Below are 17,205 nucleotides of genomic sequence, written 5' to 3'. Positions count from 1 at the left end.
TCACGATGCTCCACTGTCTTGTGGGTTAGACCTTTAGGTCAAAATCCTCGAGCGTGGCACCCTAAGAAAACCACCTGATTTGGTCTGAGTACCCGGGCAGTATCATATCCCTCACATAATTAAATGAAGTGACAATTTTTTGTGTGGCGCATATATATATGGTGCTCCTTTGTACCAATATTTATGTGTTCAAATAAATAAATAAATAAAATTTAATTAATCAGACACAGATTCTACTTTGTTCATCTTGATTACCTACAAATCTGTAGAAGCCATACGATTCCACAGCAATCAGTTTACCTTTCTTCTCACCCTGGAAGTTATATTAATGAATGGAGAGATTAATTTACGTGATACAATGGAATGTAGATGACATTTTAGCAGTTTGTTGATTGCGTTTCTTATAAAAACAATATTTATGAGTTGAAAAAAAAGAGTTTAAAAGATTAAGGTGAAATTTACTTTTGTACATCTATCACATTTGAAGTACAACGATGATGTGCAGGAACACCACGCCATAATTCACCTAGTCGGACCATTTTACCAGCATCCATTAAACCATATCCATACAATTGGCTATCTGTAGTGGACAAATGAATATATATATATATATATATATATATATAAAGAGAAAGAGAATGAGTATGTATATGCCCATCTCATCATAATAAAATAGGACTAAACTAAACAGAACTAACTAACTTTAATCGTTTGCTTTATAAGTGAACACTTGATGAGTAAAAGTGTTTCAACACTACTGAATTAGTATAATAACGAAATTTTAATGATTGTATATCAAGGATAGTCATCGGTTATAACTGTAACTAACTGTCATATGTACGAGAAATATGAAGTAGATCAGCTATCATAACGCTTTTTCAAAAAAATGAAAATAACTTATCCTAAATTAACGTGAAATTTCAGTAGATTGTAGAACGAACGATAATTTTCCGTAGATACATTGGTGATGTAGATGTCACCGATTGCAAATCACCATCCATTTCTACCTTCACATCCAGTCATTGTGGTTGTTTTTTTTGTTTAGAGTTTAACAGTTCTAACTAGTTTATACAGTATTATTATAAGTGTACAAAAGTAAACATTATACTTCAAAACGCAGAACCTATGCAAAATAGAACTTACATTCACGTCCAACAGCATTCTTTGTAAAATTACCATCTTTGAACGGTTTCGGATTAGCTGTTAGTAAAGTAATATATTGAACATCACGCCAGCTAAGTCGACCACTATTAGATAAAGAAAAGGATATTTGAAGGAAAATAGTTATTTCTGTAAATATTTTTTCTTTGGTTAATATTCGTTAGATAATCAGATTTACAACCTTAAGATGTCGTGGTGACCACGTTACTTTAAAATTAGAGTCATAATCTAATAGAACACATCGCCAAATTAAATCGATCGCCTGTATCATTCGATGCTCATGTAATCTGAAAGTCCCAGGTTTGATCCCTGGTGGGGTCGTATGAGTAGTGTTGAGGAGTTCAGAAGTAGGACGAAAGGGCTGATCAATTTCTCCCAGTTTTTGACAAACCAACTAATTTCTGAACTCTTCCCATTGTTATCAGAACAATACTGAAGAGTAGGAAAATTACACAAATAGAAGACTTATGGTATGGTGACTAAAAGAAAAAAAAGATAACAGAGTAACCCGATGCAACCTAAAAGATCTCAAGCATTACATAATATGATTAAAAAGGTTAGATTATTGATGATAAATCACACTGATACAGCGAATGAACTTAGTCTCACGATCATCATGTGAGAGCACAGCATTGGTTGTTATATATCAGTAAATGATAAACACCAAGTTTCTCATATAAGATAAATATGATATGCTAAACGTTTTTTATGACAACTTGATCTATTTAATTGGATTTTGATCATGTAACTGAGATTCACATCTTAACTGCTTGTAGTGTAGAAGACAGAACAACAACTGGTTGGTTGGTTGAGAATATACTGTGAATCCTAGCTTTTAATTTTATTCGAAATGTTCAAATAAGATAGTATGGTTGTGTTATTCATCAGATAACAAGTAATTCATCAAGGATATGAAGAAATGAAGATTGTAGTGCTCCCAAACACTCAGAATATCATAAATACACCCGAATTTACAATCATATTACGAAGCGGTATGATAGATTGAAAACAGCCATTGTGTAAACAAAAAAACTGGGACATCTATGTAAACCTTGCATACATTATTGTAATCTTATTTGTTATGTTATGGATTACCATATAATTTGTCGTGACCTTTTGTCCATGTACATCTTTTCTGTGTGTGTTTGTATATTCACTTGTTTATTTGAACAAAGTAAGCTAAGGCACAAAAATAAATGATTTAGCCCAAGAGATTTTAGTACGGTTACATGGTTGTCTGTTATTGCATGAATGAATAAAATATAATCTCCCAGCTACACATAGTATTAAGTCTTGAAATACCACCGTTGTATAATGCAATTAGATGAAGTAATTATATACGAAGTCAAATATTGGGTTTGTTTCATCTTTGTCAATTAGAGTCAGAATATATAGAACAAATCGGTGAAACTTTTGTCATAAACGTCAAGATGTTATCAATGATTCTTTGCTCCTAACTATGGTATATTAAATTTTTGAGCGAAACGAATCACCTTATATATATCCACATTCTTAATAAATATGACATTTTGAATAAAAATAAATATCAGAAGGGGTTTTTGTGGAGATTTAGTATATTTCATAGTTGAAAGCGTGAATCAATTGAAGCTAGACATTCAGTTGAAGTTAGACATTAACACCGTTGGATGCCAGCTCAGTGGTCTATCGGTTAAGGGCTTCGGCTCGAGACTGGTAGGTCCTGGGTTCGTGGATGCGCACTGCTGAGGAGTCCCATAATAGGACGAAACGGCCGTCAAGTGTTTCCAGGTTTTCCATGGTGGTCTAGCTTCAACTGACTCACGCTTTTAACTATGAAATAAATAAATAAAGGAGAATTGAAGTGAATAGTTTTCCAATGAAATTCATAAATTTATTCTTGTAACCGATTTAAATAAATCTTTGCTCATGTCTAAAAAACAGTTTTCCAACCTAAAACTGACATCATTTGAGAGAGATATGAAATTTAAAGACTATTTAATACCTGTAAAGATATTTATGAGTTAACGATCCATAACTCATGACAGGGTCTAATGCAGGATCATACAATATCAACCTGAACATATATTAGATTGGAGGGAATAAATAAGTCCGATACGAAAAACGTTTCCTGGTCTTCAATAATTATTCTATTGATATCAATTCATGATGAAACAAATTTGTAGATAAAAATTTATCCATAAAAACTATATCAATTCACGTGTGAATAATTACAAGTCAGTTTATTGTAATGGTATAAAAACATGAACCGATGAGGACGTGTGCGTTAGGTTTAATGTTGTTCATAATTAACTGATATGTTTACCTCATATATCCAATGTATATATATATATATATATATATATTGCATAGTTGCTTATCGAAATTATACAAAGAAAAGGAACATTGGTAATTCAAATAAAGTCCTTTTGGTCTTAGTGATTATGACAGAATATTACTGAAAAACTGTATGCATATTTCAAGTCTTTCAGAATTTCTGCACTTATATTTTTGCTAAATTGCTTGATTTTTTTGTATTTATTGTTTAAATATTCTTACTGATGTTTAGGACTGAAAATGATCAGTTTCTTTTCGACATATGTGTATCCATTGCGGATTGCCTCGATATTGTTAAGAATGAACATCAACTCTGTGATGCAAATGAATACAGCTAACGCGCATCCTGGATTCCACTGCTGACCACCATTCATCTCTGCTTCTAATGTGTGATTCCGTTTGTTTGAGGAATTGAACGTGTTAATACTTTTACCGGTACTACTACTACCTATTTCGACTTCCATATTTTTATAAAATCATTTTATTTAAAAGTTCAAAGTCAGAACAGAAATAGGAGCGAACACATTTTCAAACTGTGTATCATTATTGTTTTACAATATTAAACGTCATCAATTTTAAGGAGATATCTAAATGATAAAAGAGAATGACAATAAAAAAGTTGAGACGTTTTTATTTATGATTTCATTCAGTACTACTGCTATTATTTAATAAATGTCATTAAAATTGTAAATGTCATCTAATATGTCCAAAGAGATCGGAGATTAGATTGATATAAGTAGTATTAAATCAGAGAGTTGTTGATAAAAAGATTTTCATATAAAACTTTCAGAAAATTCAAGTATTATAATCAGAGAAAAAGGTAGTTAATTAGGTTAACAATGGTAGATTGAAACTAATATACCATATTTTCTATAAAAAAAAGTTAAGTATGCATTTGATGTAACAACACTGAACACATGCACAGCAGAATCGATATGTAATACACTAAGCAATATCATTCAACATATTCATATGGGAATTCATAATTTCCACGAACTTATAGATGAGATCGGATGAACCACTGGGGTATGTCTTAATTCAACTGAAGTTGGAAAAATGGACCATGGGATTCCAAATTAGGAGTTTAATGGTATCGTGTGTTAGTTATGATGTCTACATTTCTTAAGTTCAATCCAGTATAGGGGGGTGGGTATATACTAGTGAAAAGTTTTAAACTGTAGAAGAAAATAGGTCTTCAGTACTTTATAGTTTCCCTCGATTGTCAAAGTCAGCCTCAGTTTCTATAATCTAAATGATTTATCGAATATAGACATTCAAGATTTTCCTCGGTTAATAAACAAATTCTATTCGAGAGTAAATTTGATGAAGTATTCGTAAAAAAAATTAAATCAAAAAACAGGAATCCAAACAAACAGAAATGATTTTAAAAAATAATCTGAATAGTATATATTCAAACGTTTCACTACTCTATATTATCTATGAAAACGTGAGCAAAGAATTTACAATCAGGAAGAAAATGAACGATAAGGAAAATTCCCCATAGAACATTCAAAAATGAAGAACATTTGAGAAAAAATTGTTTTCAATAACTTCATCGTCAGGCTCTACATATATAAGTTCATAATCATGATATTTTACAAAGGCCAAAATAAGGCACTAAAAGATTAGACTAAGGTGATATTAATCACTAATAAATAATTAATTGGATCAATTAGACATATCTGAGAGAACATAGTGAGAATCTAATACCTTCTCTCTAAACCTAACTTTATTTGGAGGTGTAATTGATGAAGAACGTAAACATTAGACTGTAATTAGTGATTACTGTGAAAGCAGTAAAATAATCTTGGAATGCTGTCGTCTCCCAAAAATAATAAAAACGTTCCATACTAAACTGTCCAACTGGTAGGAGCAACTAAGTAAAAAAAAAGCACTAGGACGGTTAAATGCTATTTTTATGCGCTTAATTATTAACCGAATATTTAAACTTGTTGCAACCACAACACTAAGTGTAATACAACCAAACAATTTAACAATAAAATAGGCTTATAATTTTTGACACTTGGCATGATAATTTTTTTGGTGTGAATCCAACATATTCAATGAATTACTGAAATGAGGACATTATTCATAAACATTTCACTAGTCAACTGTAAGAACACTTGAAGAAACTGAAATCAGCATTCACAAACTCCGTCAGTGAGGCATATTAATTGTTACAAAAATACAATTCACTACTCCAGGACTATAAATCATTGACCAATAAAAATCAAAATGAGATGAGAACTAACAACAAAATAGGGCATAATTTGAAAATAATCTATTTGGAAGGTTTGTGGAATTTGCATCTGAACAACACATATTCAGTGACTCTCAATCCACTTCGTTTAAAATGTTACAATTAAAGATGAATAAATAATTTGGAAAAGCCTTTGATATACTGTACTCACTAATTGACAGACATTGTAGGAATTTATTGAGACTATTATGAATTCAAGCTTTCGGGTATTTAACGAGTTCTCGGTTTCTACACAATATATATATATATATATATATATATATATATATATATATATATATATATAATGTTAAAAACAACCAGTGTATCCTTGATAACAAAACACATCAAATCATTCTACGAAGACAAATGAAAATAAATAAAAAAAACAACTAAATTTTCTCAGACACAAACATCAAAACGACAAGACGCCATTTGATTATTCATCTAATAGACTATTTATTTCAAGTTTACTTCTCGATGCATAAATTTTGAATGTGCGATTTAAGTGCCGATAATAATAATAATAATAATAATAATAATAATGGGTAGATCAAACAGAAAGAAATACAACCCTTTTAAAAAAGAAAACAAGGAAAAGACAGAAGAAAACGATCTTACGACAATCCCATCATTATATCACTCTACCTTAGTTGAAAATAATTAAATATTATCATTCAAAATGAAGGAGAAGTATAAATAAGTAAACAAATATGTATCAGAAGGGGTTTTGTGGAGATTTAGTATTTTCATAGTTGAAAGCGTGAGTGGTCTAGCTTCAATTGTCTCACGCTTTCAACTATGAAAATATGTATCAGTCTACAATGTATGTATGTATTTCAGTAATGAAATATATTTAAAGTAAAAATTTAGTTAGTAAATATCTAAATGATTTATGAAGTCTTAGTAGTTTTAATTTTTAATCCATATATAATTGTCTTTTGGATCTTCCGATTGATGTTTAGGGACTGAAGTTGATCATCCTCATTAAAATATATGCATCCTGTGCGGATTGCCTCGATAATGCCAGTAGGTTACGAGCATTTTAAGCAGAGATGAATGGTGATTAGCCGAGGAACCTACGATGGGCATTTTGTATTATTTGAGACTCGTCAGCTAGATGTAGTTTTGTTCTAAGAATAATATATAACGGCATACACATATCCAATTGTGTCCTATGAGGGAGGAATGAAGCCCGTCCTTAATTGCCAGATGGAAAACGTCAACAAAGTGAAAATTATAACTTGAAATGAAATCCTTAGTGAAAAGTATAATCATACATTCATGATCCACTCGCTAAAAGAACTGAAATATGAAAGGAATATTTAGAGGCCGATGCGCTAGAACATCACAGACGTATAACCTATCTGCTTTAGATCTGTTTAAAGTGCATAATTATCAATATTAACGCTATGTACTGACATATTAGCACAGAAAGCTTACAACTTATTACTATACGAAGTACTGAAAAATTCAAACAGAAGAACTGAAGTTCTTGGCATGTTTTCCTTTATTATCTACCCAGAACATTGGGCCAATCAGAAATCGACCGAACGATAGGTGTACATGATAAATGGCCAGGATTTCTAAATGAAGAGACAGGGACCATTAGTGAATATATATATATATATATATTAACGATCCGGTAAGCTGACGAAAAGCTGCCTTCTCATCCAAGTAACCCTTTGTGCTTGCGTTTAAAAGGATCACATATAAGAATCAGAACCGGATAGTATACGACCAAACACTATCCCTTGAAAAGAAACGACAGGGAAATATATTGGAATTTAAGCACCTTATATTACAATGGATGGAGAAATACTTGTATTAGCTGAAACAACGGTGAACTATAATGATTCCATGCAATCGGTATGTACTAACTACTAAAACTGCACATAAAATATGTACGTGGAATAATTAAGAAGGATACTTATTGCAATATTGCACAATTAATGCTGGAAGTTCATTTCAATGTAACAAACTATAATAGAATCAAATCAACTTATTTTTTCCTATATATAAGATAGATTTATTTATAAATCAATATTGACGGAATAAATATTAAAAGTAAGTTGGTGAGTCTTTCTTTTCTTGAAATAATTTTCTGATCTATAAATTGAATTTGTTTGTTTGTTTTGTGAAAAATAAAACAAATCTAGAAATAATAGTGAACAAGTAAGTAAGTAAGTATTGCACAGTTGGAAAAAGAAACTAAAAACAAATAAGATAAAAAGAATATGACAGTTGGAATAATACCAATAATAGTTTTAAAAAAAGGAATGAATAAAACCGGAAAGTAAAATGTATTAGAACACTTGAACACTTGTAATATAAAGGAATATTTTAAAAAATGATATAAACTAGAGCAACAGAAACAGATTTCAAGTGATTTCAATAAATATTCTTAAACAAAAAGCAAATGAATATCAAACGAACTTCAACAAGAACGACTGTATGTTCACACACACCACTGAGTCTTATCCTCAATGATTTAATCAACAAAGTGATGTTGTGTCGTCTAAGTTTTACTAAACAGAGAAAAATGAATACATCTATATATGTTGAATAACTTAATCGATTGTAATCACTAGTATATATTTAAGACTAGTTTTAACAGAAACATATAGGAGAATGCTAGTGGGCAGCCTATGCTCCTCCACGAGGAGTAACGAGCGTAAGTAAGTAGTGATCTAATCTAGGTGAACAGTTCACTAACTCATAACAGCACGTTTATATTTGGATCTTTCACCAACCATTTGGGTTTGTAATAGCATGTCATCTACTTGAGCTATATTGCCATATGAATGACTACTGATTACCAAAGAGCTGTTTCATCTGCGCTCGAGGCTCTTCTCGAGTACACATCCAAAACCAAAGAAGAACAGAACGCATGAAGTTCGAGTTTCACAATGAGTAGAATATCTTCAGACTACTGATGAGTTAGAATTTACTGCTCACTCTTTGTTTCGTCACCGTATACAATGTAACCCAAATATAATGGTACTAAAAATCATTATTTGTTTAATAAATTAAACTCACTTAGCTTCTAATAATAACGCAATTATCCCAGCTGCCATCGGTGCACATGCTGATGTACCGGAATGCATACGAGTACAGTCATGACCCAAATCAGTAGTGGACTAAAGAGGTAAATATGTTTAAAAAAAAAGAAAATTTAAAAACAAAAAACTTACTGAATGAAACAAATAAACACCTTCATTGACAAACATTTAGTTGAGACAACCTATAGGGTTGCTAACAAAAAATTCATCTTTGTAATCTTGTACAAAAGTGCTCAGATGAGAATACTAATCAATATAGAAGCTCTACTTGGACGAAAATTCAAACTTCTCCGTCCCCCAAAGTGTTTAAAAACGGTTTATTCTCATTATGAAGTTACACTAATAGTTTTGATTTATTATTTAGACTGACGTGATTCATATCCATTTTTCCTAACTATCGACAAGCATTACACTGATCGTTCTGATTAACTTAGTCAATGCATTATTTAAATATGAGTTTAATGATGTTTTGATTCATACCTTTCACAAAAGTGAACAGATGCTTGACATATTCATGGTTTATTCACATATATAAAGACATTCACTTCGCTATCAAGTGTAATGTAATCTATTATTTGAATATTCAAACGTATATTTATTTTATTATGGGACTGATGTTAGTAGTTTTCATGAGTAATGTGGATGGAATTTGTGTAGAATACATCATTTGGAATATTCTATATGAGGGATAACAAGAAATCACAGAAAACATCCAGGTGACACGAGTCAGAAACGAACTAATCACTTTAAACAGAATTTTTATCGGTGAATTTTATGTTGAAAAGTAGTGAGTTCTATGATGAAATAATTATTTAGTGTTTTACGTTTTTCATCTTAATATTTCTACAGGATTATTCATATAGGAATTACAAGAACGTGAACATGATGTCGAGTTTTCCCTTCAATAGATTTACATCAACATGTCAGTCAAATGACAGGATTCTAGTCACCTGACCTTGTGTTATAAATGTACAAGTGAAGAAATCTAATCTACATTATATGTAGTTATTTTACATACCAATGAAACTATTTTGGCATCAAGAAAATAACCGAAATGTTAACCTTAATTTATCACCTTTAAACTTCGATATTACAATTTGTCTGGTTCATTCTAGCGTGAACAAAATGGAGTTGACAATGTTTTTGTCAATTATTATGGATGTGAATCAAAATTTCAGGTAATAATAATTGAGAGAAATATCAGTGATCAGTACCAGTGGCTTATTACTTCAGTTTGTTTGTTTGTTGTTTAATACAACAAACTTATGGAATTCTCAGACAAAACTATACATCTGATATTAATACATACTGGTACAGACTTACAAACAGTACAAAAGAAAATTACCGCACAAAAGTATGTGTGTGCATGTAGATGCATGTACAAATATTTTTCAAGCATATAGAAACTGAACATAAAGCATACAACTGCCATGGCAGCAGAAAACATTTTAAAGCAATAAAGTTATCAATAGTTTTGTTTACTATAAAAGTAACAACTCCATGTACATTGAAGTGTGTGTGTGTATATATTTCTATGACCTAAACACGACAGATAGGCCAGTTAGTGAAATTACAAACTAAGGAACCATTCACCCACTATCTTGATGTAATTTAGGTCAGATTCAATAATGATATTACAAAATTGACAGCAGAGTAATCTTTAAGTTTCATCCATGTATGTGAATGGGTGAATAAAGCAAAAGTGTGCCGCAGCATGTATTTTTAAATTTTACGCATTTGAATTTATAATCTAATTATGTACAAAACCTGGTTATTACCAATTGTAACCAAATAGTGTCAGAACTTAACAGGCCACAAAAAAAGCGTCGTTAACATTCGTCAGCTTTTCATGATAACCAGTCTGAAAATTTTTGTCTTGCTTTTCTGTTTTTGTTGACAAGATAATTAGTAAAAGACATTGGCTAGCTTGAGAATTCTTCAAATTTCGAAGTTGGAGCGAAAAAATAACATAACTAACTTCAGATAACCAATGTTCAATGTGTTAAAATAAATCAGTTAGATTAATACTTTCTAAAGAAAGTTAGGCAAAATATTCAGGTTATTTTTTTCATCAGTATCAAGACTACCTATTAAATGTGTATAATTTATATATACAAATCTACACATAAATCTAAATATATAAGAAAACGGATCACATTTTGGGCAAAACGGATGGTCTGTCTTTACAATAGTATTCGTTCCTGTCTACATGATCAACAATAAGGCTAATCCATAAGATACGGAAATCCCCATAGTCCTGAACATGTAATCAGAACACCAGAAAGTCAAATTACTTCCTTCAATAACCTTTTCATAAGTATATTCACAGCTCATGTCAATATTCGAGTATAAGAACATAAGACCACAACCAAAGATTATTAGTAAATCTAATCATTATATAAATGATTAAAGTATTTTTGATGTAAAACTGAGCGACGGGATTTATGGCTGATTAACTGTAACTGACAGTAAGAATATATACGTTATGTATAACATAGCTAAATTACAATGAATCTTACTTATATAATATCATAAAATAAATGTCTAATGAATGTTCATTTAAAAAGATCCAAACTAATTCACTGAAGTATATTTATTTATTTGAACACATAAATATTGATACAAAGGGGTACCAAATACATATGCGCTACACAAACTCATTTGATTTGTGTGAGGGCTGTGATACTGCCGGGGTGCCCAAACCGAAGCAGGTGGTTTTCATAGGGAGCCACACCCGGAGCCTTTGACCAAAAGATCTGGTCCATAAGGCAGTGGAGCATTGTAAGGAGATGCAGTCCCATGGTTGCCGGTGACTAACGATTGATTAATACGCCATTTGTTCCTTCAGGATACTGGAGCTCATGTGCACCATTGGTTTGGAATCAGGATTTTCCAAATCCCCTAGGTGAATTCACTGTGTCCATCAACCCGGCTAGAGCGCCGAACATTTGCCTTTCGTTTTCTCAATTTCGTGAACAACACCCTGCCACGAGAAGGCAGTGAGTAGGACTTCCCTGGTAGAGGCTATATACGCGTGGTCATATGAGAGCATTTCGAGAGGGAGGGCGGACTCTCCCCACTCTCGGGTGTACCAGGGCATTTGGGAGCTCACTGAAGTATAAGTAGATATACAAATTCTATATCTGCTTACTTCTCAACGATTCTTACCAGAGTATTCATATCATATAACCATATATATTGAGTGAGATGAAATATATATCCCAAGAAACATGGGAAAAGTCTTTTATTAACAACGTAAATTAACCACTTGATAATTGATATCCATTTATTTCATTTGAAGGTAGTATTCATCAATTAATTATAATTATCACGTCATATGAGAGGTAACAACAATAATCCACTATCTCTTTTTGTTGCTTTTTAATTTTCTCTTTCAAAACAAAAAATTATGATGATTCTCATTCGTTTCTTAATCCTTCTTTTTATTCATCTTTTTTTATAATGTTGATGTAAAATATGATAGCTTAACATCGATATATATATATATATATATATATATATATATATATATATATGATTTTTTCGTATAGAATGTTTTTGGGATTGTTGAATTTCAACAGTTCATATCAAGAGCTGAACTTGGTTAAATAACCATTGAAAAATGATAAAACACTGTTTCATTCTCGCATGAGATTCTTTAGTAGTATACATCCATGAACCCATCAGAAGACCCACAACTATTTGAATACTTGACTGGCATCCAGTGGTGGACTTGTCTAACTTAGACCAATTCATGATAATATGTAACTATCATCCATTAAGTACGATAGACAAATGCCTCACACCCGACTTAGTTGAACTCTGTAGGTCACGAATCTTCATTAGAACTTCTATAATTACCTCTAAAGGATAGTCACTGCTGAACATATAATTATTAATAGTTCAGTGGGCTAGTGGAGAGGTTATTTAAGGAGTTCTAGTTGGAAGCCGTTACAAGGGGAATTCGGATGTGTTGGGTGTGAGACAAATATCCATTGCAGACAACCGAAGATGGTGGTGCAATATAGTGGAGTAATTGATGTTAGACATGTAAGCCAAAAGATGATGGCTTGATGGTCTAAATGCTAGGTAATCGCCGTGAGATTGAAGGACCTGGATTCGACTCCCAATGGGATTGTAGTGCTATGCGAGCCCACATAGTTTATTCTAGCTTCTTTACAGGCCAATTTATTCATTCCTCTTGAGTCACATTTTGACCTTGTTAATTATTCGCTTGTCAACCTTGACTGCTTTCATGTTAGCTTAAGTATGTTCATTTCTTGTCTTGCTCATCACATATCTGTAACTTATTTTTGTTCGATTATAAATATTGATTCACGCATGGATCAGTTGAGTGGCACGCTCGCTTTCTCCATCGCGCGTCATTTTGTTTTGCCTCGCTATCCGACCAACGATTGTATGAAATATACGTATTCAAAATTCATTCTCGTATTTGATTTATTTAATTCCGTTATTAACCAACGCGAGTTAGGTCGATGACTATACACGAAGATTGACGACATGTATATTTTGACAGTAATCATTCATCCAATCTAACTGAAGTCAGATACTGGGCCACTAAAGGATCATGGATGAATATGGCCGAGTTTTTTTGGACTTTATTTGTAAAGCTAATCAAAGCAGTATTGTTAAAATATAATACAAATCCATAACAAGCGATATAAATACTTCTATTCAGCGAATATGTTCAGTAGATAAATGACAGATAACGGAACTCGTGTTCAACATTTCGTTACGAATTGGTCATGAAATACATTAGATAAAGTCTCAAAAATTCTTTCAGATTTTTGAAAACGAACAAATAGAAGTTCGAAAATCATTCAAAACCTGAAGGCACCAGATGGCCATTTTGTTCTAGTATGGGACACCTCAGCAGTGTGCATTCACGACTCCGTACCAAAGGTCGAACCCAGGATCTACGATCTCGTGCACAAACGCTTAACCTCTAGACCACTGAGCCGGCATCCAACGAGTTTAATGTCTAAATTTAATCAATCCAATAAACAGTGATCCATCAAAACATTCTATGCATATATTTAAGGAAAAAACAACTTACAATCATTCTTTCCATTGGACTTCCACTACTATAAGTACTAGCTAAAGTTGATGAACATTTTTCTAAATACCATGGACGTGTGTTTGACTCACTAACACCGCTGACAGATAAAGTGAATGGACTACTTGAATAACCGTCACAGGCGCATGAATCATCTAGTGAACCACCATTACCTGACGCCCATACATAAATATTACCGAAACCCCTTCGACCCTTACAAAAACAACAAAAAAGCAAAAGGAAAGAATTAGTATGAAAACACAATAAAAGAGAGAAAATCAAAGCTTAAAATTAACAGTTTCTTTTGTAACAACAATTTAAGGAAATAGTGAATAAACACATTTCTTCACACAAGAAAAAAAAGGCGTGATTACAATTTATGGACAAATCAATCAGATCAAAGACAGAGACACTTGGATTTTCGCATGAAATTCATTCATTCATATGCCTAAATAGCATTTCAATATTGTAGCTTATGTAAATTCGTGATAAAAAACCCTAATTCTAACCTTAAATTTCAGCTTTAGCCACTAATTCCAACTTTATTAATTTATTTGGTACAAGGGGGCACCAGATATATATGCGCCACACACAAAAAAATCTCACTTCATTTAATTTTGTGAGGGCTATGATACTGCCCGGGTACTCAGACCAAAGCAGATGGTTTTCTTAGGGTGCCTTTGACCTAAAGATCTGACCCACAAGGCAGTGGAGCATCATGAGGAGATGCAGTCCCATGGTAGCCGGTGACCAACAATTGGTTTACACGCCATTTGTTCCCTCAGGATACTAGAACCCATGTGCACCATTGGTTTGGAATCAGGGTTTTCCAAATCCCCTAGGTGGATCCTCCACATCCACCAACCCAGTTACAACGCCGGACATTTGCTTTTCGTTTTCTCAATTTCGTAAACAACACCCTGCCACGAGAAGGTAGTGAATAGGACTTCCCTGACAGAGGCTGTATACGCGTGGTTGTGTGGGAACATTTTGAGACAGAGGGAGGGTCCTCCCCACTCTCAGGGAAATACAATCAATGCTCAACCATCGTTATACACTACTTATGTGGATATAAGTAACCTACACCACATTATAATCGTGCATTTCATCACTATGTAAATTTTGAGGCATGATGAATAAGTTAACCCATGGCCCTCCTGTTCATGTTATGATTTTCATTTATTTGTGATCACCTCTGACGTTTTATATGCTTAGAATATGTATGTATAAATATACAGCAGTTTAAAATGAAATACTTAGATTTGTTTTTTCATTTCATTCTCCCAATTATCCTCATACCTATCGAACAAGGTATGGAGGCCTGCTTGAACATCTAGGCTGTTTGTTCCTGCCACCTACATATTTCAAGAAGTTATCTAATTTTGTTTGTTTTAATACATCATTATGGCTATTAATCGCATAACCTATTCAGGTGCGTTTCTGAAAAATGTACAACCTTTCTGGGTATCATTACTAAGTTTTGATTCGATAATTTCGAATAAATTGAGCATTGGGTAGATTGTTATAAATAAATAATATATTTTTAATATCCCAATGAGTAGAAAAATCACGGCAGAAAATCTAATTTTCCTACTCATTGGGATATTACAAATATATTATTTATTTGTACAACCTTTCGTTGTAAAAGTTACAAAAGGCCTCATCAGAGATATCGTGGTTGCTGGCAATATGCAGCGAAAAGGATGTACATTATTTAGATGTCGATTGGTTGGAGTGCCAACTTCTAATGGCGATCACTCAATATTTTTCGTCAGGATCAATCACGAAATAAGAAACGGAAACTTGTTGAAACATTTTGTGCTGAGAATTCTATATTGTACCAAAAATATAATATGGACTAAAGCTTATGGTAATAATAATAACAAGCAAAAGGTTATTAGAACTTAGGAACACGGTGCAAAGGGTGTTAGTGTTGACGGTAATAATTACAGAGTCGGAATCTTATGTTGAACAACATTGAGATGCCGATACATCCAACTAAATATTCCCAAAAAGGACAAAATATTTGTCCTGGATTTAAATACAAGAAAAAATATCAAAAATTAATTTGTGGCCTTTCACTGAAGTGCTAATGCGAAGCTATGACTGGTAGTTTAAGCATATAGGCTATGAGTCAGTTACCGAACAGTGATATTAAAAGATGGTTATGTGATATCTTGAATTTATTGAAGTTATGAGTGTAAATGATTAAATGCTGACCCAAAGGTTTACAGGTGAAATGCTCTCCAAGCGATATAAATATCTAAATTCCGAGTTCTGGTCGAGCCACGGATGTGCACTACTGGCGAGCCCCGTCATGAAAAGAAACTATTCAACGCTTCTCGGCCCTCAGTGTTAATCAAACTAGTGTAAGTTACGGATATAAAATATAAAAGAACTAATATATAAACTATAATGTACAGAATCAAAACCATATTGATCTAAATACACCAGTTGTCAAAATAATACTGGACAGGATAGTTAACACATATTAAATCAATTAATTATAGTTATTGCCTACATGGTGAAATGAATTTTACAGGCTTTAAAAAATGCAAGGCGAAAAGTTCGCCATATACGTTTATCTGCTACTTTTTAAAAAAACCTCCAGAAAACATTTCGATACATTTATATATATATATATATATATATATATATATATATATATATATATATATTGATGCAAAACTCCCTTTCACTCAATCCCCGACAGTGATGCACCAAACAACTGAAACGAACATAAAATTAGAATAATCTTTGATTTGTAGACGTCATAAAGGTGCTTTACTGATGCCACTGACGATTTTAGACGAAAGATTAATAAGCCCGAAAATTTAATCTAAAAAGTTTATTTTAACTCTATCAAGTTTACAAAATAATCACCGTAACTAAATCAGAATACGATACGAGTCCGGGAATTTATAGCGCATGAGCCTCTCAATGTTCAATAAGCAAACAATGACAAAGATTTTCAAGCATTTTTTCGTTCATTTAGTGGGCGAATTCTGCATGCAAGAGCATACTTCTCGCTGAAAATTTCATTTTAAGTTACAAATGTCACTTTATTAATCTTTTTCAATCTGGCAATGTGGGATGCGCTACAGTGACCTGTTCACAAAAGATTTATTATACATAGATTTAGGTGATCAAAAATGAAATCGTTGGAAGTTGAACAAAATATTTTAAGTGTTCATCGCTGTAAATTAAATCCACTTTTATCATCAAAATTCAGAACTAGTGATATTCATATTAAATTTTGTAAATTTGAACCGTAAACAGTAACAAACAAAAGAAAACAGTTCTACAGATATTGAAAGATATCTACAACGATATCCGACGTGAAAGAGATACGA

General features: G+C 32.4%; 1 protein-coding gene across 1 annotated transcript in view; it reads right to left on the bottom strand.

Annotated features, from left to right (window-relative positions):
* The window catches only part of Smp_144080 (putative proprotein convertase subtilisin/kexin type 5 precursor (EC 3.4.21.-) (Proprotein convertase PC5) (Subtilisin/kexin-like protease PC5) (PC6) (Subtilisin-like proprotein convertase 6) (SPC6)), a gene marked incomplete at its 5' end in the record, with an annotated part of 98,785 nt that overhangs the window by 43,144 nt on the left and 38,436 nt on the right, over window positions 1-17,205 (bottom strand). Inside the window, 4 exons of the mRNA XM_018795066.1 lie at window positions 463-580; window positions 1,144-1,247; window positions 8,753-8,853; window positions 13,853-14,065. Coding sequence (XP_018649415.1) covers window positions 463-580; window positions 1,144-1,247; window positions 8,753-8,853; window positions 13,853-14,065 — 536 coding nt within the window. The remainder of the gene's footprint in view (window positions 1-462; window positions 581-1,143; window positions 1,248-8,752; window positions 8,854-13,852; window positions 14,066-17,205) is intronic.

This window comes from Schistosoma mansoni, chromosome 1 (assembly GCF_000237925.1).
Source record: "Schistosoma mansoni strain Puerto Rico chromosome 1, complete genome".
Lineage (NCBI taxonomy): Eukaryota > Metazoa > Platyhelminthes > Trematoda > Strigeidida > Schistosomatidae > Schistosoma > Schistosoma mansoni.
Note: the sequence above shows the minus strand (reverse complement) of the source record. Positions and strands in the feature narration are given on the sequence as shown.